This window comes from Anguilla rostrata, chromosome 7 (genome assembly GCF_018555375.3).
Source record: "Anguilla rostrata isolate EN2019 chromosome 7, ASM1855537v3, whole genome shotgun sequence".
In the NCBI taxonomy this organism is placed as follows: domain Eukaryota; kingdom Metazoa; phylum Chordata; class Actinopteri; order Anguilliformes; family Anguillidae; genus Anguilla; species Anguilla rostrata.
In genome coordinates, this window is record NC_057939.1 from 39889626 (window position 1) to 39912553 (window position 22928).

The 22928-nt window shown below is 40.6% G+C and overlaps 1 protein-coding gene across 4 annotated transcripts; it reads left to right on the forward strand.

Annotated features, from left to right (window-relative positions):
- Positions 1 to 654: 654 nt before the first annotated feature.
- mgarpa (mitochondria localized glutamic acid rich protein a) lies at positions 655 to 22915 on the forward strand. Of its 4 annotated transcripts, none has more exons than XM_064344311.1 (8): positions 655 to 874; positions 6793 to 6896; positions 7694 to 7799; positions 10109 to 10123; positions 13609 to 14289; positions 18906 to 19745; positions 20181 to 20229; positions 21046 to 22915. In XM_064344311.1, the coding sequence occupies exons 1-8, from the start codon at positions 799 to 801 to the stop codon at positions 21053 to 21055; spliced, it is 1881 nt and encodes a 626-aa protein (XP_064200381.1). In that variant the 5' UTR covers positions 655 to 798; the 3' UTR covers positions 21056 to 22915. The 4 variants fall into 4 exon arrangements, with proteins under 4 accessions (XP_064200381.1, XP_064200382.1, XP_064200383.1 ...); XM_064344312.1 differs by having other exon boundaries at positions 18906 to 19738; XM_064344314.1 differs by lacking the exons at positions 13609 to 14289; positions 18906 to 19745; positions 20181 to 20229; positions 21046 to 22915 and adding an exon at positions 12532 to 12793 and having other exon boundaries at positions 662 to 874.
- Positions 22916 to 22928: the final 13 nt, after the last annotated feature.

The following is a 22928-nucleotide window of genomic DNA, read 5'->3' on the forward strand; positions in this document are numbered from 1 at the left end:
TGAAAATACCCACTATATGAGAACAATTAAGATGTTTAAAACAACTGAAGCTGTGATTAACCCGCCTGAAAAAGGACGCAAGTGTAATTTTGCTCCCAGTGAAGAGGATGGTTTGAGAGCCAAAGATTCGGAAGCTATTTGAAAGGCTCTGCTGGAAGAAAGCAAAGTGGAGGTGGTGAGTGTGTGGGGGGTTGGGTGCCCCCAAAATACCTGGACTAATAAGTTTGATTTGGTCTACAATTTTAAAGGGATCCACAAAGACTGCATTTGCCAAGAATTTTCAGCGTCATTGGAGCTTTGAATGGAACTGGGTTTTATGGCCAGATGAGATAAAAAGCAGCTTTTTTTATCAATTCAGTGCAATAATTTTGTTTTGTGTTTTTCTCTCTGAACAATGGTATCACAATAAGATTATATAATTGTATCAAATTGATGAACATCATACTTTTGATAACCAGTATCCACCATATTTGTTCATATTAATTGACGGTGCCAATAATCCCGAGGCCACTCGTTTATTTATTTATGTATTTATTACATGTTTTATAGGTAGGTCGAATATTAATTTAAGTGCGTTCCCACGAACCACTACTGTTTAAGCACGTGGTTCGCTGCCGTTTCTGCTTGAGTATGTGACGTTTACAGAAGGGGGAGGAGGCTACCTATCTTGCTCCTCGTCAGGCAAACAGAGCCAAGGCAGAATTGTTAGCGTGCAGCAGCTTGCAGTCATTCATTCAGCGTCTGTGCTCGATTGCACACTGTGTTCCTGTGGCTGGATAGAGCACCGATTGGGCCACGATGTATTTCTGCAGAACGGCCTGGCAAAAACTGAGGCCTTTGGCTCGGAAGTCAGCCACACATTTATATAGAAATGGTAAGTTAGCCGTTTTCTTATCAGAGCAGAACCAGTCAACTTGATCATCAGTCACATTTGTATAAGAAATTTAATTTATATCAGCGTGAGTTCATTTTTCAGTTATGTATTCTGGAATTCCAAATGACTTCTCAGAATTGTAGCGATATGATCACATTTAATATTATAATTTATTTTGTCGTAATATGAATTAAACAGAAAAAAAAAGAACTACCATCCTCTCGTTGTTAAGGATCGACGAAGGTCAACTAAAAATAAAATGTATTTTGATGCCCTACTTCACGTCTTCCAGCAATCTAGTTTGCGAGTGAACTGGCGAGAAAATGCAATTGTTACACAACACGTTTAAAGGGAAACATTGTGTTCTTTTTTGTAGCTGGTTTAGACGGTAGCCTACTTTGGCAAGATGTAACAACTACGCGATACATTATCAGATGATCGTGAAATCAATAAACACATTTTTAAATTCTGTATTCGTGAGCAAATGGAACGTTGGATCTTAAATTGTTAAGATAAGCTTCTGTGTCTTTACTACGAGGGGGGCTTTTGCTCGCCTTCACTGCTCCTTTTGAGTTAGCTATAGGACGTAAAGGCGCTATCGCGAAATAATTGCTGTATTCATTCAAGTGTATAATAGGTGTGCATGCATATACTGTATGTCGTATGCATCTAGGCCATACATATATAATCTGATATAGGAACGGATTAAAAATTGGTTTGATGTATGACCTTTGTTGGGCGAAGGGTACCAGCAAAAATGGTGCCTCTCACGTGCGTGTGAACGTGTGGTCTTAATGTATATCTAGACAAGCGCAGACCTGTGCATAGTGCACTTATTGAAAAACAAGTTGTAAAACAGAGAATGGTTAGTATACTAACGAAAATAATGCTTATCGAATAAACAGACGTTTCAAAGTCCCGTGTGTATGACAATGTAAAATGTATTGTAAATCCACAAGGCACAATCAACCCAAAGAAATACATTGGTGGTCATGGCCATTAGTATGCATTCCTTTTTGTTTAAAGTGGTAAGTTTCCTGATTCGATAATGCTGACTCAAAACATGCTGATTAAGCAGTCAACTTGCGTGGTTATTTTTTTTATTTGCTCTCTATAAGACAAGCAAAAAAAATTAAGAATTCCAAACATTGGGGAAAATTTTTTTTTTTTTTTTTTTTTTGCAGATGACAACCAAAGCGATTTCATGTTTCCACAACCATGCATGTATTTACATATTTTAGATGTCCTGTTGAATCGACCTGATAAATAAATAAATAAATAAATAAATGAACAAAAGTGGTTAGGCAACTTTTGGAAAAGCCCCGAGGGGCTACTGTTGAATCATAGCAGGCTTAGGCCCGACAAGGTGAACCTTCCCTGTGTCCTGTTGACGAGCTATAACTTGGGCCTGAGGACGTTACGCAACCGGAATATGAGGGACGGGTCTTCCTATACGTTGTTATGTTTACACTGCATATCCCCTTATGGCCCCGCCCCCAGGTGAAAAGTATCATGGCGTAAGCCACTGACACAGCAGAAGTCACTCGCGACTAACACGCTCTCTTTGATTTCTTAGACGTCTTAACGGCTTACCAACATAAAAAGGGAAAGGATTAACGACGTAAAAAATGAGTTGCTGCACGACTTAAGGACTGGAGTTCCTTAAAATTATTTCTTGACTCAATAATCAAGCCTTAAAATAAAATGGATTTGTAAACTAAATATCTAAATAATAATGGATTCTGCAAATGAAATAACCATTCAGTGGCCTTTTGGGAATTGGGGAAATTAAAAATGATTTTGCTTGTCCTCTTCCCCAGAAATTCCCTCCAGTTAATCTTTTGCTGGGCCAGTGGTTTTGGATTTTTATTAGTTGCCAACAGATATTATGCCTTTCATATCAGATAAAGTATCAGGTTGTAAATGAATATCTTCCTATGCATTTGTTTTTGTTTTTAGAGAATGCCCATTGGCAAGTAGCCTATCAATTTTACTCAACCAAAATACAGCCTGCTTTTTAAGACTAAACTATATGGCTAAAATGCAGCTTTGGTATTTTTTGGTCTTGAATCATTTTTTAAATGTGGTCCTAGCTATCCAAAAGTTTAATGAATAAAAGCCCTTGTGGAATGCATGACTGCATTTCTGTGTGCTGGTTGACCTCTGGGCATTAGTATAGAACTATAAGATCTGTCAGGTCTTTGTTGAATGTAATGTGGGTTGTAGTGTCATAACAAGGCTCCCTTTGTCTTAACCAAGATAGTTTTAATTTAACAAGCCAGTAAATTCGATAGTGTTTTTTTTTAAAGAAAGGTCTGTTACCTATTTAATTAATTCCCAATTTTGTGACTCACTGTAAAGACAATTGGCTACTCAAATCAAAGCAGAAACAATGTGTTACGGTTGCTCTCAAGCCCCCGCAAACATAACACAGCCAAAACCAAGGCTTCCCAAAAACAACCAATAACTTTATTCAACTACCCATAAGAGATACTAAAATAGCTGCAAAACACAAGATAAAATCAAGACCCGGCCATGGTCGAGAGGTGAGGAGAAAAAGCGCCCATCTGGGGAGAAGCTGACTCCAGGCTTCTTAAAAGGGCACCACCACAGGTGCTCTCAATTACCTGTAACGAGACAAACACGTATCCAAACAGCCAGCAAGGGACGTAACACAATGGTTATTGCATATTCTGTCACATGAATTTAAGGCAGTTTGTTACAGAGAAATACACTTTTGGTAAATGCATTATCAGCTTTAGCAATAGCTAGTAAGCGTGGGCATCCCAATTTCTCAGTGCATTCACGTGAGCTCACGTACTATTGTGTATTTTTTCTTTGAACAGTATAACTGCTGCAGCTTGTGGAATTTGGTGTTCATATAGTTAAAGTTGTCCTGTAGTTGGTTCAGATGTGGTTGTTGGTGTAATGTGTTGTGGTAGATGAGCCTTGCCTGTTGTATTTATGGATGCCTCAATGCATTCCATGCAGTCCAATAAACAACAGCAAACATTATAAGACCAAGAAGATCATCAGTGCAGCACATTTTGTCTTTGCCTAGGTCACATCTTAGATTGTTTAAGGTCCTCTCCTCATTGTTATCTTCAAAAATGGTCAGGGAATTTGTCAGAATTACAATGGTTAACCTTGGAGCCCTTACAAAGTGTTGTTTTATTATGTGATTATTATTGCTGCTATTTTGGGAGTGCAATCTAATTTATTTGGCAGGCGGTTTTATCCAGAGTGCTTTGCAAGTCAGCTTCTTGGATAATTGCATCCTGAACGTTTCGCCGCTGGTTATGCAAGGTGACGCATAACTGGTTATGCAGTGGTGCTACCTAGGCAGGCAGGGCTTCGGTGGGCAGGCTTCTCGCTGTCCCTTAGCGCAAGGGCGACACCTTTAACGATATGCTACCTGCAGCAGCTGCGCATAAGGTGTACTCCTCCACCGCAGTGACCGCGCAGCTCACCTGGCGGACTGCCGAGAGCCTGGCAGTGAGCGCCGCAGGACGTAGCGGGCTTATCTGGTCTTTCCAGAACTGCGCAGGGAATGTTGCGGTAATGGGAGGGGTATGGTATGCCAGACTTGAAAGTGCGACGTGAAAATTAGATTGCAGTTTAAAAAAGAAAGGATGAGGCTTAATAAAAAGGCTCTGTGAAAGCTGTACAAAGGAAGGATGCTTTGGCAGAAATCCAGGAGAGCGTGCGGCTGGAATGGTGAGCCTCTTTGACGGTCAGGCAGGCGGAGATTTTGGATGCCCGCCAATCGTAGTTTGGCTGTTGTTGTCTGCGATGCGGAAAGCCACACACTGGCGAAGGATGTTGGTCCTGAGGATAGAGAGTGGAACAGAGAGCTGGTAGACAGTTATACACGCTCTCTCCAGTCCACAGTTTTTGCAGAGGGAGGAGTTTGAATTATTTATCGGGTCTAATATGATATTCCCCTGTGGATTTTAAGGAGGATTGAAAGTAACACTACACTGTTAGCCCAGTGAACTTTGCATTGCGCCACACCAGAGCAAATTAAAAAATAAAATAAAATGAAGTTGGTCCATAGATCACAACAGAAGTTGAGATAAAATGATAAAGTGTATTATTCTTTAAAATATTGCCGTAGGACTCCAAGAAAGACATCAATGAGTAAGATGCTTCAGTGCTATATTAGCAGTTGTGTAATTATGCAACATAACCAAGACAGGGAAATTTTTTTTTTTTTTCAAAATATAGTCCATTATATATTGTTCACCCAAAAGTGAAACTTTCAAATCCCCTTTATTCTGACTTTTTCTTTTTGGATGTTTGAATGAACCTCCCAGCCTCTGTTTGTAGTTTGTAGGGTGTCTGCTGCAAGGCCACAGTCCAGTCTGAACTCAAATCAAATCCCACCTCCGAGGCATTCCATAATTGGCGACTGTCTCGCTCAGGTGACGGGAGGGTTCGGTCAGTTAGTGGTCAGTGTTTCATCACTCTGGCGACCATCGCTGGTCGATTGGCGATCTGTGGACTGCGACTGCCAAAGTCGCGCATGTGACTCAACTGTGCGCAAGCTTTGCTGTGGGCTGCGGTGTGAAAGCAAGCTGGCTAATGACACCATGTGTTTCGGAGGAGAACTGTTTATGTCCCCACTCTCTCAAATCAGCAGCGGGCATTGTCGCATATGTGTGGGTGCAAATAACTAAGGTCCAAATGAGAGTGGGGATTGGACATGTCTTCTGGTTTTTCTTCCTGGCCTGTCAAAAATAATGAATATGAATGCAGTCATAGTAGCGGACAATAACAATATATTCCATTTGTTCATTCAAGAATTGGAAGCTTGCTCACCACACCAGCTTTCTCCTAGCACACAAATACTCTCGCCAGTGCTCAGAAACCCAGACTACCTCGTTATAATAGTTGGAGCTTGTTAGTTTGAAATGGGGGGCCGGAAATTCTCCTTATTAACTGACCATTGGTCAGAAACCTGTGATTACCTTTTAATTTGCTTTACATCTGAACTTGCTTTAGAAGTCATAATGTTAAATTTGCACTTTAATGGGCTTTTACATTTGGCACTTGAATTTTAGCCTAATACCTTATAATTTGTAAAATGATCAGAAACGCACATGAAAAATAAATCCAGTTTCATACTAGATACATGTAGTACATTTGCTGCTTTAGAGATGTGACATTTTCTGCATATTGAATTACTGTTCCCATGCTGCACATTTCCCACTTTGAATCATGGTCTGCAATTCTCATCAGTGAAACTGACTTGATGAAAAGCAGCATTAAAGCATTATGTGGCAATGTGCTTATGAAGACGGTTCTACAATTCTGAAAAATCATGACTATCTTGGCTGAGTCATTAGAATTACAATACTTCATTAATGATATTTGGCCTTTATATTCACAAATGACCTGTCACGTGCCAGTCATGTGACCTCATGCTAACTGCCTAATTTGACTTCTTTATACTATGAAAAGGGACTGCCACTTTGTGAATGTTTGAATGTAAACCAATTGCCTGCTCTAAAAGCAGACATTCAGGAAAGGCAGCAGAGTCTATTTAAAGATGGATCTTGTCTTTATCCAAAAACCATTAATAAAGAAAACTGATAAGAGCTCAGGAGGTGCTACTAAATTTGGCTCAAGTATCACCATAGTTTTCTTGACCTGCTGTGCGTACAATGTTGAAAATTATCAAAAGGCAAAAAGATTGTTGTGAGATCCGCCAGGTGAATAGGAGCCTCATTTTCGAACAATATTGTTTAAAGATTGAGAAATAATAAAATGAATTTCTTTGTGATTATTTTTATTTGGAAATATTCTGTGGGAGTTTGTGTTCAATGACTTTTGGTACTCTACTGCCTATATTTGGTGGCTGAAGATGTGCTGTAATGCATGCAGTCCTAACTGCCCCCCCCTGTTCATTCCCGCAGTGGGACCGGTCCGGACCATGTCCTCAGGCGTTCCCGGTGGCTCAGGAGACAACATCATCTACTTCCTTCTCTGCGGAGGATCTTTTGCTGCATCAGTCTTCTATGTAAGCTTCCTTGTCCTTTTCGGTCTGGAATTCTTAGTAGACAGCCCCAGATCTACTAGGGACTACTAGGGATGAGTCCCAGACCCTATAGTTCTGAGGATCAAGTAATATCCTATTTGTACTTGGGTGTTTTTGTGGATTCCACACTATCTTGGACTGCACATATTTGACTATTTCTGTAACATAGTGCAACAACGCATTTATGTCGTTGACTGAGATCTTATAGAACAGGCAGGCAGATTTTATTATTGTCCTATAGCTCAATTCAGAGCTTATTTCTTTATGCTGTTACAGCTTAGTACAGTAGTATCTCAGTTCCATTTAAATCAAAGCTTTTAAGACTTATTATTTAATGTGTGCTCAAATATTGTGGGGGGTTCCAGGGATACAGATGTTAAAAAAGGAATACAATCAGAGAATATTGAAATTGGCAGACACAATTGTTTGTGATAGTTCCCATGTGCTGCACTCTGAGTTCCAGCTTTGGCCGTTAGGGAGGATGTTTAAGGTACGCAAGCATAGACAGAATAGGCATAAATGTATTTTTATCCCACTGTCTATTCAAATGCTAAATAATAGGTCCAATAAGGGAGCTGTTGCTTAACAGGGTATATGTGAGAACAGTGGGTTTCATTTTTTAGTTTATTTTTTACATTTAATTGTATTAAATGATGTATTTTTTTTAGAATGTCTTTTGTTGCCGTGGAATAGGGTGTTTATTGAATATTTGATTGTTGTTAGTCATTAGTTAAATTGCTGGTAAAAGCCTTTTAAATCTCTCAAATCCTTTCAATCAGGTTTACAAGACTGTGAATTCTGACCAAGCAAGGTTTCATGACAGACTGTCCGAGATCAGTGCCAGGCCCAAGGTAGAATGGGAACCCAAACCATGGCCGCCTAAAGGTGAGTGTGAAATGGCGTACACACTGCTCCTGTATTGCTACAATGCAGCTTAATTTACATCTTATCTATTTTTGGGACCTGCATCTTCCACATGGTTTGGATATCCAGGCAATGTTGATTTATATCATCCAGTGTCTGCTCACCTTCAGAGGTGGTGAAACTTTCCATGTGAAATGTTTCATTGCATCTTCAGCGAATACAAAAGAAATGTATTACACCTTCAGAGATTTAGCATGGATACCCTTGCAGTTCTGGAATTGAACATTTGGAGCTTGTACATTTGGAAAAAAATGTTTACTGTTTATTCTGTCTTCTAAATTTTTTATTATTTTTAATACAACATGACTTTGACAAATAAACTTATATCAAACAGCTTCCTCAGTAGAACGTGGTAGGTTAATGTTTTTGGGAGAGAAGTAGCTCATGAAAGATCACTATATGTAAATATCTTTCTTTTCTACAATTTCCTGAAAAATGTTACATCAGGTGTTCATTATATACTGAGGAAAATGCCATATTATCCTCTGAGATGCCAGGCTGCTGAAGTCACTAAAGATTAAACACATACGCTATTCCCGTTGTTAGCCAACTAGCTAGCAATAATGCTCCAAAATAGCAATAGTATCACAGTATGTATTTTTAAATTGATGTATGCATGGTTTAAAAAAAGAAAAGAAAAAAGCTAGTCAAAATTAATATCTCATTTGTTAGATGTCTCACCCATTAAGATAATTAAAACATGTATCTTAACTTAGACTTCAAGTTAGATTAATTAGCTATTTTTCTTGCTTTATTCATAAATGTTCTCAGAGCTTCCTGCAGTTACTGTCTTAACTATAATATAATTTGTAACTTTCAGTGTAAAGAATAATCTGATATTCAATGCAGAGTATTGTAGGAGTCTTTATTTGCCATCTTTTTGATGAGGGCATATGCTAACGGTATGTGTATGCTATAGAGTGCAATTGACATCACATCAGCGATTTGTACTAATTGCAAGACACACATTGTGAGTTATGCTTCTGATAGGCCTATGGAAATTCAGCAATGGACTGGACTGGACTGAGAGAATGGGATTAGAGAGTTTTTGCCCGAACTCAATCATGCACAGTCTAGCGACCTTAAAAAACCCGGACCTCCTTTTAGCATTCTCTGTGGCTGCCTGAACCTAATCCACCAGCTGTTTGCTGACAGGCATGCCGACATGCGCATGCACATGTACAGAATGTGTCCATACCCGCACATGCACATGAACACGCACACAAACAGAATGACCTTTACCTCTGAATGTCCTTTTGACATCTAATAGTTTGTACATCATAGATTGTTGCCAGGAGGATGTGGATTCCTTTTGACTTTCTATGCACACGTCATGTTGTTATGTGGTTAAAGTCCAAAGTGAATCTTTTCTCTTGGAAATGATAAGTCCTTGTACGGTAAATACAGGTTAGGACAGATCTTTCTCCGATGATCGAGGATTGACTTGATGCTTTTTTCATATGTCCAAAATGTATCAACAATGGCAAGTATTACGCTCCCTTTGCTCAGGCGTGGTTTCCAAAATGTCTTTGCCTCCATGTTGACCCTGCTTACTGGAGCACTGTCCTACTTTGGACCTGCAACAAATCACCTTCATCAGAGCACTACAGGGAGAGATCTGTTCAGCCCCGCCCATCCTTCTGCCCTCTCGCCGTAGCCGATCAATTGCAATCTGGCACTAAGCAGGCCTGCAGAAGCTAGTAGATTTTTCACGGTTGGCTGCGCAGGATTTTTCTTGGACACGGCACTGTCCATCATGAGGTGGGCTTCAGAGACAGGTATAGGGCAGGTGGGATTCCCCTCCAGCATGACACGTTTCCAAATGGCCGCCGTGCGATTGGCACTGCGTCCCCGTCTAAATCGTAACGCGGCTGTGCCAAATCCAGCTCCTCTGGACGTCGGTCAGTGGAATTGTGCGAACGTGGAAACGTGCAGCAGTGTTGACTTCAGTGGCCATTTGAGTGCCACAAATATGGCGATGACATCCTCATAAGAGATCTTGATCTCAGTTGAACTTTCCTGGTATAAAGGGTAGAAATAAATATGTTTTTATATCTGATTGCTAAGAGAAGCCAATTGGGGCTGTTCTGGTGGAATTCAGTCATGCGGCAAGATTGTAAAATGTCTCCCTTATTCAGAATGATCCTTCTTCCATAATTCTTATCAGTTCAGAAAAGGGTCTTAGATGTGTTGGATCCTAACTGTGTATTGCATGTGTAAGCTCTAGGTTGTCCAAGTGATTGATTGCCCTGTCTCTCCTTCTGTTTCAGGTTCAGAGGAAGAGGGTGAGTACCAGGAAGCGTTATCGGATATTTTGGAAAAATGTGGTTCACTCCTGGAGAGTTCAATGTGTCATGATGGGTGCTCCATTGAACTCTTTGTATTCCTGCACTGGAGAAAAAAAAATTAACTGCTCTGAGTTTGTAGTAGAGGAAAACTGTCAGCGCTCATGGGGCTAACAAGCCATTCAAATTAATTCTGTGATTTTTGAAGTGTTCTTATTTTTCACAGTTAGCATTTAACTCAAAAGTGGTTTTCAGTTGAGGAGTGCTGTCCAAAAAGGACACTGTTCATGGATATTGATAAAGAAGCATGATCAATAAGGCCCATTTTTTGACTCTTGTTGAATATACTGAATGATGGAAAATGATTTTGAAAGGTTATGTTTTGTGTATCGTGCTCTGTTAATGCCTGTGTTCACAGTCACAATACAGTTGAATTGGCCAGTCTGGTATGAAAACATGCCAAAACAATCCACCTTTCAAGATCTGATTCTAACAATGGTGTAAATGATTGCTTGCCATTAAGCACCAATTCTGAAACCCATTAGAAGTGCCACCGGATCTTGTCCAGCTCATTAATATTGCTTTCTCCAAGCTCGGTTACATAGTCATGACATACAATTGATATTCCAGGCCTTAAAATAATTTTTATTCCTGTACTGTCCTGCAGTTGTCAGCATCAGTTGTGGCATACTGAAATTTAGTTCTGTTTTCTCCACAATAGCAATAAAACCATAAATGTTGTGATTCTTTCTCCGTCATACTCTAGCAAGAAAATGCAGAGGATGTTACGAAGCAACCAGTGTTTGTTTTTGTTTTAATAATGAAAGGTCATGTTGTAGTCGGGACAAGTAAAGGTCGAACTTCAGTGGTACTTATAGGAGGTTATCTGCACGTGGCAATGCAAGCGCCATTTTGGTTCACATTAGAACAGCTTTACATCTAGCTAAGGTATGTCCCAGGATGCTTGACTTAAGGCCGCATGGTGGAACCCCGCCCCCTCGTAAATTTCCAATGATAAGTGCAGTTCAGGACAGCACTCCTAGAACAAAGCCCTCTTGAGGACTAAACTGGAAACTGCATTACATACATTTACAAGTCGAAATAGTAGCAAAGATATTTTAGTAGAATACATATGAGCAAGTAATAATATTGATTAAAAGCAACATGTGCATATTAAATGATACACTATCTCCAGTGCAGTAATATGGACACAGGAATCATTATCACTCTATGATCTGGGGCATGGAACATTGAATGTTGGAATGGATTGAGTGATGGATCTCATTTATCTCTTAAGTATCTCGGGTACTTCTGTAAACTAAAAAGCAACCCTTTGCTGGCCTCAACCTCTAGCCCAGTGGAGATGTTTTTGTAGAGACATCTTAATCTTACAACATTTGTCAACCACCTGTCTAAGAAATTTATTTTCATAATTGCAAAGTGAATTTCCACTTGACTCCATTGGCCAATGACTTTTAATATGGCTGCACTAATTAAAAAGCTTTTCCTGTTAGTTTGGATATTGTTTATACAATATTGCAGTTATTAGTTTATTAAAGTTAATTCAACTATTCTCAAAAGCAAGTGGACTTTAGAACTTGGTTTGCAGTATGCACAAAAGAGGGCATGCCCTTTGTCTTAGTGTGGCTAAAGAGTTTAAGATGGACAGTTTATAAATAGATAGACAACTTAAAGCAAAATGAGGCAATATATATTAATTGAGGATTACAAGATGCAATCTTGTCATTTTAGAAAAGGTGGTACAGTAACCCTAATCGGTCATGGAAAGATAACCATTCCTCTGATGTTGGTGACAGAAAATCGTAACTAGTGAATGTTAATAATTTAATTTCAGAAAAAAAAACCGCATGTGAATTTTAATCTCTTTTCCTGACTCCGCCTGCTTTCACAAACCCTCAAAATCCCCCAACCTACCCCACAGGTCTCCACTCAGAAGTGTCAGTTTAAATTATATGGGAAAAGGGGGAAAAAAATGGGAAAGGGGGGAAGACCCAGTAGCCACAGCCTTTTCCATCTTTTTCTCTGTCCACTTAAACACCACTGTCCACCCCTCCTCCTCTCACTCCCACCTTTCTCTCTCCTTCCCCATTACCAGTGCCGCTCAAATTGCTGCCGTACCCAAGTCCAGGCTGATATAAATCGCCAAACCAACAGAGGCAACACCTTGTCTAAAAGCCATTTTTTCCCCCCAGTGGCAAAATGCGTGTTGAAATTCCTCATGAGAATTTCCAGCAGATGGCTACATGGAAAAAATGTGCTCCTTTAAAAAAATAAAAAATAAAAACAGCTTGTTGACAACCGGTCATATGTGATTCTTCTGAACTCTGATTTTGATTTCTTTTTTATTTTTCCTCTGACTAATTCTTTCTCTGTTTTACTCTTTTCAGAGTAAAACCCTGACAACACTTTCCTAGACGTCAGGGGCTTTAGAATATGCCATTGGGATGGAAGGCGGGATTCTCTTCTACTTGAATGAATGAATCCAGATATCTGTAAAGTTATGTTCGCTGAACGAAAGCCTTAAAGAAACATTTTATGTTTGGTTAAAGTTTTATTCATTTTTGGCACAACGATCGCTTCATTGTATTTATTGTGAGAAAAGTTGAGCTTCCTACTTATTTATTTTGCATTAAAACGCGCACAAACCTTCCCCGTTGTTGCTCTGTTGTCTTTATTGGACTTTCGAAATTCCAGGTACTGGTAGCTATTAACTGATGGTAAGACTTCCCATCTCTTTGCTTTCCTTCTCTCCCTTCCTGTCTTTCCTATTTAGATTTATTTTACACTTTTTCTGGGTCTTTATGTATTTAGTTCCTTGAATTTGCATGCGGTTTGTAGTATAAATCAGCAGTGATTTTTTGCTTTTTTGCACTTTTGCTTGTTCAAGTCTTGATGCTGCAGGTGAAGAACTGATCCAGAATGGCGGGTTTCAAAAGGGTTGAATAGCGTGGCTGTCTGTAGTGCATTCTAATAGGTGAAGAAGTGTCGGTGTCAGTCCCCGTTAGTTTTCCCTTTCGGTAAGGCTGTAGTATCGGCAGAACTCAACGGTAATGTGGAGGTAAGGAAAGACATACACATTGTATTATAGCAAACTTTCTTGCGCACGTTTTTGTTAAATAAATTGAGGGTTTGATAAATAAAAAATTACAGACGTGTAACTCGGCAAGATTACTTAAAATCCAGTTACGAACAGTGCTTAATTTCAGTAGGCAGCCATTAGTAAGTAAGACATTAGTAGGCAGCCTGTTGACGTGAAGCCATGCTGAGAAGTTTTCTGTTCTGATAATTCCCAGCAGTGTTGAGTAAACCACACTGGTGACTGTCAAATGCAGTCCTGCATTATGAAACTTAAAGGCTCTTGAAGCCAGAAGGCATGTTATGCCACTGTGGTGCTTGTTGCGGCTTGATGCTTCCATCTTTGCTGAGGAGCTCATTCTGCTTCATTTTGTCAATTGGCTTTCTAGAAGAAGAAGAGGAGGCAGCAGAAGAGGCAGAGGAGGTCGAGGAGGCGGCAGAGGAGGCCGAAGAGGCGGCCGAGGAGGCGGGAGAGGAGGGCGGAGAGGCGGCAGAGGAGGCCGCAGAGGTAGCAGAGGAGCCCGCAGAAACCGAAGAGGCGGTGGAAGCTGAAGTAGTCGAGGCAAGTGTGGAGGAGGCTGTCGAGGAACCTGCGGCTACTGAGGAACCTGTGGCTGTCGAGGAACCTGCGGCTGTCGAAGAACCTGCGGCTGTCGAGGAACCTGCGGCTGTCGAAGAACCTGCGGCTGTCGAAGAACCTGCGGCTGTCGAAGAACCTGCGGCTGTCGAAGAACCTGCGGCTGTCGAAGAGCCTGCGGCTGTCGAAGAGCTCGCTGTAGCTGAAGTGGCCGCGGAAGTTCCGGTCGCCGCGGAGCCCTCCGAGCCCACGGCAACAGAGACAGTGGTAGAGGCGGTGGCCGAGGCGGTTGCCGAGACCGCCGAAGCCGTCGCCGAGGTGGCCGAGGCGCTCGCCGGGGCGGCCGAGGAAGTGACTGAGGTGGCCGAAGCGGTAGCCGAGGCGGCGGAGGCGGTGGAGGCGGCGGCCGAGGCGGTGGCGGAGGGAGGCGCGGCGGAGACGCTGGAGGCTGCGCTGGCCGAAGCCATGGAGGAGCCGGCCGCCGAGAGCAACGGTACGGCCCCAGCCCTCGAAGAAGGCTCCTCACCTGCCGAGGCAGAGGCGGCGTCCGAGGAGGTCTCAGAAGCTGCTCCCGCGCAGGCCTCTGAGGCCTAAGGGTACCATATAACAGGGGCACACAGTCTTTTTCAACACAACACAGCCCAACACTTTTCCCCACTCAAAACATTTTACAATAAGTTGCAGACTGGTCCTATACACGTGTCATTACAGATTCTATTCTCAGGACATTTGTTGAATTGAATACCTTTACTGCCACTCCCTTAGACTTATCAAGGTAGTTGATATAAGGTAGTGTGTGAAAATGGAAAGTATAGAATATGCTGAAGGCAGTTAAGGGATTCTTTATTTTTATTTTTTATTATTCTTTACTTTCCCCATGAAACCTTTTCTTTAAATTAATTGGTGTGCTAAAATGGCACATTTGTCTAGTCTTGAATGCCAGCAATGTTGAACTCTGTTGCTTTTTCAACAGCTGGACTGTAGATTCAAATTTCGAGCTGCTAGCGTCTCATTTGGGGTTATATTCTAGAGGATGGTCAGACATTTGAACATTCTTGGCACATTAAAGGTGTTCTGATGTGATATTATTTATGAATATTGAGTCGTTGAACATTGAACGTTGTTCGTTGCTTTCGTTCAGGCAATAATATAGCAAATGTGTTACCTAGTGAGCATTGCATTTGGAGCACTGTAACAAAAGGAATGGGTTGTTGGCTGTTCACACTGCACCTTATTGTGAAATGTGACCTGTCCTCCTCCACCACCTCTTTCCCTCTTCTCACATTAACTGCTGCTCAATCCTCACCTTGTTTACAGACCTCAAGCGTTCTTACCTATGTGACAGTCGTGACTGGTTGAGTGGCTTTTCTCTTTGTACATGACATGAAAAGTATTCTGGTAATTGACCTTCACTGTGACACATGCTAGTAGCAGACAATTGTTCATCATTGGGAAAAGCCACCTACCCAACTTATGTTACCAGCACTTCCTCTGTAGAAACCAAATGCTGTATTCCATACAAAAACGTAAGCTGCCTCTGGTTTGCAATGTATATGCCTATTTGCATACTTACATACAAAAATGCTATTAAAACTGTTTAGGCCTTAAAATATTGCTTCCCTGCCAGATATCACATAGAACTTGCTTTTGGTGTCCTGTTGAGCTACTAGATTCCTGTGCAGATGTAACATGCTTTTTTAACTCAATGGCCAGGTCTGCCCAAGAATTGGCTGCAAATGATTTATTTAGAGTGAGTTATTTAAAACTGTTACTTGGTGTGTATCTATCCCCATATGTGAACTCATTGTGTATTTGTAAGGGGAACACTGGAAAGTAATTTTAAAACCCCACACGTATTATTATAGCAGTTAACACTGCCACCAGCCGTGCTCAAATCACGTAAAAACATTTTTGGAAGCGAACAAGGAAAATTGAGGCATTCAACAATAAACATTTTATTTAAATTAAAATATCTTCTGTGTTTAATTTGGAGTGTCTCCTTTTATTCAGGTTAATTTTAGTGAAATGAGCTAGCTGTGTTTAGTTTGAAGGAAAAAAATGGTAGTAGTATCAGACTAATCCTGCATGCCTTTTTGCTTTTAAAACTGTAACCAGAAGTGCTTGCAATAATGTGCGGTTTAATAAACACAAAGCAGTATAATACTAATTTGGGAAAGGGACACACAATTTCTGTAGACATAAATAGTGATATTCCAAGGTTGTTTTAGTGGCTATCTAATGGAGTCCTTAGGGTAAAATAGAAAATCTCGAGTGGCTGTTTACTTTGGCTGTCAGCAGAGAACACATTTGAACGTTGGTCAATTATTGTTTCATCAATTATTGTGCAAATTCTGACTCTGTGAGGTTTAGTCGATTCGCAAACATTTGATGAAATCCAACCACAAGTTTTTGATTAGAATGTTTTGTTCTTTGTGATATTTGGCAGGATTGCATGTGCTGAACTCTTTTTCCCTCTATCAATTGCTATGAATTTTAAAACTGCATATATGTATCGATCCAATGCGTTGCACTGCAGTTTTTGCCTCACCCACGTAGAAACACAAGACAGCCTACATGTGGTCAGAAAATATCTCTCAAATTGACAACTCGCACAGCGTTCCCAATCCCACAAACATCCTTTTCAATGTGTCACTTCTTCGCTAACCTAGCATTCATTTGCATGTCTAGCCAAAGAGCTCTAATATAGTGCTTAATGCTCCTTTCTGCTGCTGTCTGTCTTCCTTCCTGTAGTGGTACTAACTAGCTATAACCAAAATGTCCTCTAATGTACCATGCCTGACTCCATTCCTCACTGCTTATTGATGTCTCGACACACCCATTGTACACCCACTGGTCTATGAACCAAATGTTTTCAAATGGCAGCTTGGTACACTAGTGCCTTCGTTTCCTACAGTCGCCCCCTGTTCTCAACAGTTTGTTTTTTGTATTTGTATTTTATCGTTCTTCCCCCACAGTTGATGGCAGCGGGTGTCATTTCATTATGATCTGGTGCAGCATGTGCTCAAACTTTTGCAAACGTCCTTTTAAAACATAGCATGGGAACGAGTGTGTGTGAACAAGGTGAATGATTCACTTGGTTTGGGTTCTGCTTCTTCTCACGTACCGTGCCTGTTCTCTGCTGACGCATAACCCCATGTGACATGTCTGGGTCAGTCATTGCGCAAGGGATCAATCTAAGAGCAGAGTTCCTTTGTTCCTAGGACCATTTGGAACAAAATATTTTACACACGCTCTGTAGGAAACCTACATTAATTAGAAGTTGTTTTGGAAAACATGAAGAAGAAATCATACCCCAGGGAAAGTGTTTAATGGGATATACCGCCCCAAGCTATTGGCTATTAATTTTGAAGCTGTGGTGGAACTGAGTCTACTTGTCTTAATTAGGATATTAAAACCAACTCAAAACACAAACTGGTCTGGATGCTTTTCTTTCCACTTCTAACCGTTAACAACTTCCTTCATTTTCTGCTGTGGTTCAGAGTTCTGTCACATTCTAGCTCTATGCTGCTTTCTCTATCCAGGCCCACAACCGTCAACACCACAACCCGCTGCAAGGCTTGCTCCCTTTTCCAATCTCTGTCACACTTGCTCTTTTGCCGGCTTGTCTGTTTAGCTAATTGCTTTTTTCTCTCTTCTCATCTGCTTCTAGAAAATCTTTGCCTTGGTCTCTACAACATGGTCTCAGATATTTAGTACTGTACATTAGCTCCCATCTTCAGTCCTAGGTTTAGTTCACTTAATGTGTTTGGTGACTGCTTGTGGATGAGTTCTGTGTGCTCGTCGTTTTAACGTGTTCCCTGCTCACTCTACACGGTCATCCAAGCTGCAGACACGTAAAATGCTCAGTCGTGAGCAGCCACATCTATTTATCTATTAGCATTTTATTTATAAGTTATCTAAACTACATAAATATAATATTTCAAGAAGTTTAAATACATATGTAATTATAGACATCATTATTTGTCTTGTTTTGTCTGAAACTAATTGACCTAATTCTAACAGTTGCTGAAATATTGTCCTACTAATACCTTTCACCGCTGCATGATATTTTTTAATGTTCTTGTATTCCTTTTGAGAAATTCAAGTTGAATATTTGCAATGTGCCAGCAATGTCCAGATGTGGAATTGAAACTGACCAAAAACCATAACAGATTTCATAATTTGCCTCCAAGGGTCAAGTTTGGGAATTGATTACCATTTACATGTGCTTCAGTGTTTAAGCTTGTAGAACACCATCTCAGTAGCTCAGGGTTGTCATACAATTGACCAATTAATTACACTTTCATTCCTTAAAGGCCAGTAGACATGGTTCACTGCCACAATGTCATCATAACTTGCTAATGTACACTTTCCAGTTGTAGACTTTTAGTGGATGCACTTAGAGAAGCTGCATTTGACACCATGTGTTTTGAATCACATCTCAATGTCTAGAGTTTTTTCTTCCTTTGATTAATAGTGGTGTTTAAAGTCTACAAGTGGACTGTTGTAAATTTGTTTTCTTACCCCGTAGGTTTTTTAATTCCCTGTGTTGTGAAACATCCTATACACTCCTTTAACACTAAAAGCCTTCACTGTGTGCCCGTGCTGTTTGTACCTTCTGATTGTATCCTACCTCTCACACACACACCCCAACATACTTTGGCCCCTCTACATTACATCAAGGTGAGGCCTCATAATTTATGGAGGGTTCGTTTGATTGAAATGTTTAAAATGCATACACATGCACCCACACTGATAGAGTAGGACATGACCGAGGTCTTTAAGTAGTAGTTTATGGTGTGAAAACATCATCTGCATGGTAAACGGAAAGGTGAGTGTGAGGATTATTACTTTCAAGATGCTTGACCTACAAAAGATTGTATCACCATTTTATAAATCAGCAAAGCCATAAAATGGGGAAACTTTCTATAATTGTGGTATTCCCTATTTCATATCAGATTTGAGTTGCATAGCACTAACTACAATTGCTGCACCATTGCCAAAATTCTGCTGTGTTTAGATGTTTTCAAGAAATGTCAAGATATTTCCGCTGAGAAGTGACACGAAACCAGCTGAATGATGTTCTGGGTGCTCGATTCTGTGTTTCAGCGACAGACCTGCTCAGTGCTGTGAACGTGGCGTCGGTGTCCGCTGCGGAGACCGGAGAGATCGCTGCTGCTTCTGTGACAGATGTGAGCGCTGCGGTCTTAGCGGTGACCCCGGAGGTGTCGGAGGAGGTCGCAGAAATCCCAGTGGCTGCTGTGGAGGCGGTGGCCGAAGAGAAGGCGGCCGAGGTCGCAGCAGAGCCTGCCGTAGTGGAGGAAGAAAAGCCGGTTGAGGTGGCAGTGGAGGCAGAGCTCGCAGCGGTGCCCCTGGTGACTGAAGAAGAGAAACCAGCCGAGGTAGTAGAGGAGGTCGCAGCAGTGTCCCCTGTGATAGAAGCAGTGTCAGAAGTAGCAGTCCCCCCAGTGGAGGAACCACCAGCAGCACCACTGGCAGCGGAATCACCAGCAGCAGTTGCAGTGTTGGAAACAGTGGTAGCACCTTCAGAGAGTGCAGAACCGGAGGTTACACAGACGCCAGTGGAGGTAGCAAAGGAGGTCCAAGAAGGTCCAGTCATTGAAGCAAGTCCAGTTGTTGAAGCAGAGGCAAGTCCAGTTGTTGAGGTAACCGAAATTCCAGCAGTGGAGGCATCTCCTGAAACGGTGGCAGAGGTGATTGCTCCACCCGAGGTCACAGCGCCCCCAGCAGAAGTGGAGGTCCCGGTGCAAGTGGCGGAGCCTCCCTCCCCAGTAGCCGTTCCTGCGAAGGAATATATTGTGGTTGTACTGGAAGGTGCACCAAAAACACCTAAAACGCCAAAGGTCCTGGCGATGACCCCTATCACTGGAAGCATCCCTGCCCCACCTGATGATGATGATGAAACCACCCCTGCACCAGAGGTAAAAGGTAATTTGAAAGTTCTAGTAAATTAAATAAATGTCTGTCTGTTGTTATCATGGAAATTCTAAATAGCCTGCAAACACTTTTGCATTCAACTTAATGAATAGAAATGAAAAATAAAGTTTAGTAATCAGATTCAGTGAAAAGAAAATATTTGATATATATATACATATATTTTTTCAGTTAGTTCAGCAACTGTCAAACCATCAAAACTGAAAATTGCTTTGTCATTAGTTAAGCTGAGGACAAATTTGGATAGGGTTTTTTCTTTTATTCAGATCCATGCAATAAAAAGACCAATATGATAAATGAATACATTCCTAATGAAACTCAATGAAAAAAAAACAATAGACTTTTGTATTTTATGTCTTGTGGTTCTTTATTGTATTATCCGAGTAAATCCAAAAGCTACAAACTCCTGATTATCCCTTTGTTCCACAGAAGAGGAGACGTCTACTAAGAGTGCAGATGCTGTAGCTACAGCTGAAAGGTAAAATCTTTGACCACAGAGAGAAATATTGCCCTGTTATCTGTCATTAATTCTGTTGTTCCATTTCTTTATAATTGAGCCGATAATCCGATCTTAATCCAAGCCTCTAACTATTTCAGTTAGAATCTCAAAAAATTCAATTAGTTTTGTCTAATTAGAGACAGGTGGCAAGTAGACATAGCATATAGAGAAAATACGATGTGGCCATCTGGGCTGTCGACCTGAATTTCAGAAAATATTTGCCAAATGTCTTTGTAGTCACTGTGAGTTCAGTTATAATTTGGCAATCAGCACAGACATGTGACTAATTATATAATTAGTGGTTGATTAAGAGGTTGATTCTAAACAGATTAATTCAAAATGAATTCTGTTACAGATAAGTGTAAAATATGGGTGCACATACGATGTCAAGACTGATGACAGAATAAAATGATATCATGCTAGTACATACTTAAAGAATATTTTTAGATTGAGATAAATGTAATAATACACGGAATGATTGTGACTTCAAATAAAGGCATTGCCTTTCAATTGGCTGTATAGGAAAATATGTGAAGTATGTGCGAGATAACAGCCCAAGATTTCCACAACAATGGAGGACATCCTATATTTAGCCAGTCTGAAGTTGACTAAGGCAGTTACAATGGTTTCTTTTGAGCAAATAGCTGGGAGTCTAAAATAGAAGTTTCCAAATGTTATCTATTTACATTTTGCACTGATACATAATAATGAAGTCCCATTGGGGTATAATGCTATTATTAAATGTATGGGGAAAAATAGCTGAATTTCAACACTTTTTTTGTTCTCTTCCTGCAGTACAGATTAGGAGCCCCATGCTGGTGAAAATCAGAGAAGAGATAGAGTATGTGCCTTCCTGCCCCGCCCCCTGCCGTCCCACTACCCTTTGGGCCTCAGAGTTCACTATGAAAATAATGCCTGCTTTATGGACACACGGTCTCTGATTTTTGTACGCTATACTCATCTCTAGCAAAGATAAGCTCTCATCCTGCACAAACCACAGGCTTGGTCTACCTTTGATGCCCTGGACCTTCATTGGAACACTCATCCAGTGCATCCCTCACTGACGGCCATGACACATGCTGCTGCAAATAGCGCTTACAACGTATTTCCTGCACCAATACGGTTCATTTTTCTAACTTATAATAACTGAGAATCCAGTTTTTGACTTGGCTGTATTTGCCCATCTCTATATGGGTGAGTCATATTATTCCAGTGGAACAGTAGATACAGTTCTTTTACTATGTTGGTCCTCAACGTGTGCATGTTTCCTGACTCTTGTTCTTGTTAAATTTGGAGGCATATTTCACAGCCGAACATGGTATATTTATCTCAGAAAACACAGATACGACTGGTTTTCATAAACTAAATATATTTTTGGGCATGAGTTGGGAAAACATGTTCATCACTTCACTACCTCAATTTTCTATGGTTGATAATTCTTCATAGAATATTTCAATGCAACCGCAGTGCAGTACTTTTTTACTTTTCTTACTGACAACTGTTAAACACAAGCACATAAACAAAAAATTAGGTCAGGTGATGATTTAGAGGCTTATCTTTGTTAAACAAAATACAAAATAAACACTTCCATGGTCCTCATGTTCAGGAATTCATGAGGATTCTCTCCTAAGCACAGGTATTTTTATCCTTGGTCCTACCTCATTATAAGTGACATTTGAAGTATTTCATAAGGCAGACATTACTTTTTTACCTGTCCAATTTGTCCTACCTAATGTTGAACTGTGCCGTATTCCACCATCTAGCAATATTTATTTTCTTTTTCCACTGTAACCCTGGCAACCATGACTGGAGAATCTTAACTGTTCCATTAGCCACTGTGTACTGACATTTTATACTGTCTTCCCAAATGCGTTACTTCAAGTTCACATTCCAGTTAAGATGCATGTTATGTAACTGTACAATAAAGTACTGATGATTATTTTCAGAGAGAAGCCCCAGGGCCCTTTGACAGCCATTCAGTGTTGAGTGTCGAAAATGGGCAACTAAATATTCTCTATGTGGTTTTGTGAAGAGTTATGGTTGGTTTATAAATAAGGTAGAGTGGTTGCTGAATTTATGGTGTCATTTTCTCCTGTTTTGTTCAAATGTATGATTACTTTAAATGGGGAATGAGCTTGTTAATACTGTTGGGTTTTGAATCAATCTCAAAAATTGTAACATCAGTGGGCTCCCAACACAAGTAAAGGCGATGTGTTGTTGCAAAAAGGTGGGAAAAACACCTATTTCAAAATATGGGTTAGTTTTTGAACGCATGAGGAAGTCATGAGAAAGAACAGTGGATATGCTTCATTATGACTTCATGAGAAATGCAGTAATTCCTGAAAGATGAAGTAAGCTTTGCAAGTCTAATGTAATATGTTTTTCCTCTACAACATGCATATTAGAAGAGTGGCCCTTCCTTTTGCAGACTTGTAAGGAAGTGAAATAAGCACACAGTGGAGTAGATTGCTTGTACTTTCTGCATAATTGTGTTCAGAGCTTCTGTAAACAGAATTCAGTTTTCCCTAGTCACCCTAAAGTTTTCCGAAGGGAACTGGGGTAGTGCAGTGTTTCACTCTGTAATAGCAGTTCAATATAAAAGGCCAGGTGGCTACAAGCTGTGAATGTAGACGTGTTGTCTGAAAAATAAAAAAGGGACTCAAAAGCTGCTGTCACTT

What these genes read in the sequence shown, in the direction of transcription:
- mgarpa (XM_064344311.1), top strand. Translation starts at nt 799, where the DNA reads ATGTATTTCTGCAGAACGGCCTGGCAAAAACTGAGGCCTTTGGCTCGG. An exon ending in CACACATTTATATAGAAATG is followed by an intron (nt 875 to 6,792) that starts GTAAGTTAGCCG and finishes TCATTCCCGCAG; the next exon opens with TGGGACCGGTCCGGACCATG. An exon ending in TTGCTGCATCAGTCTTCTAT is followed by an intron (nt 6,897 to 7,693) that starts GTAAGCTTCCTT and finishes CCTTTCAATCAG; the next exon opens with GTTTACAAGACTGTGAATTC.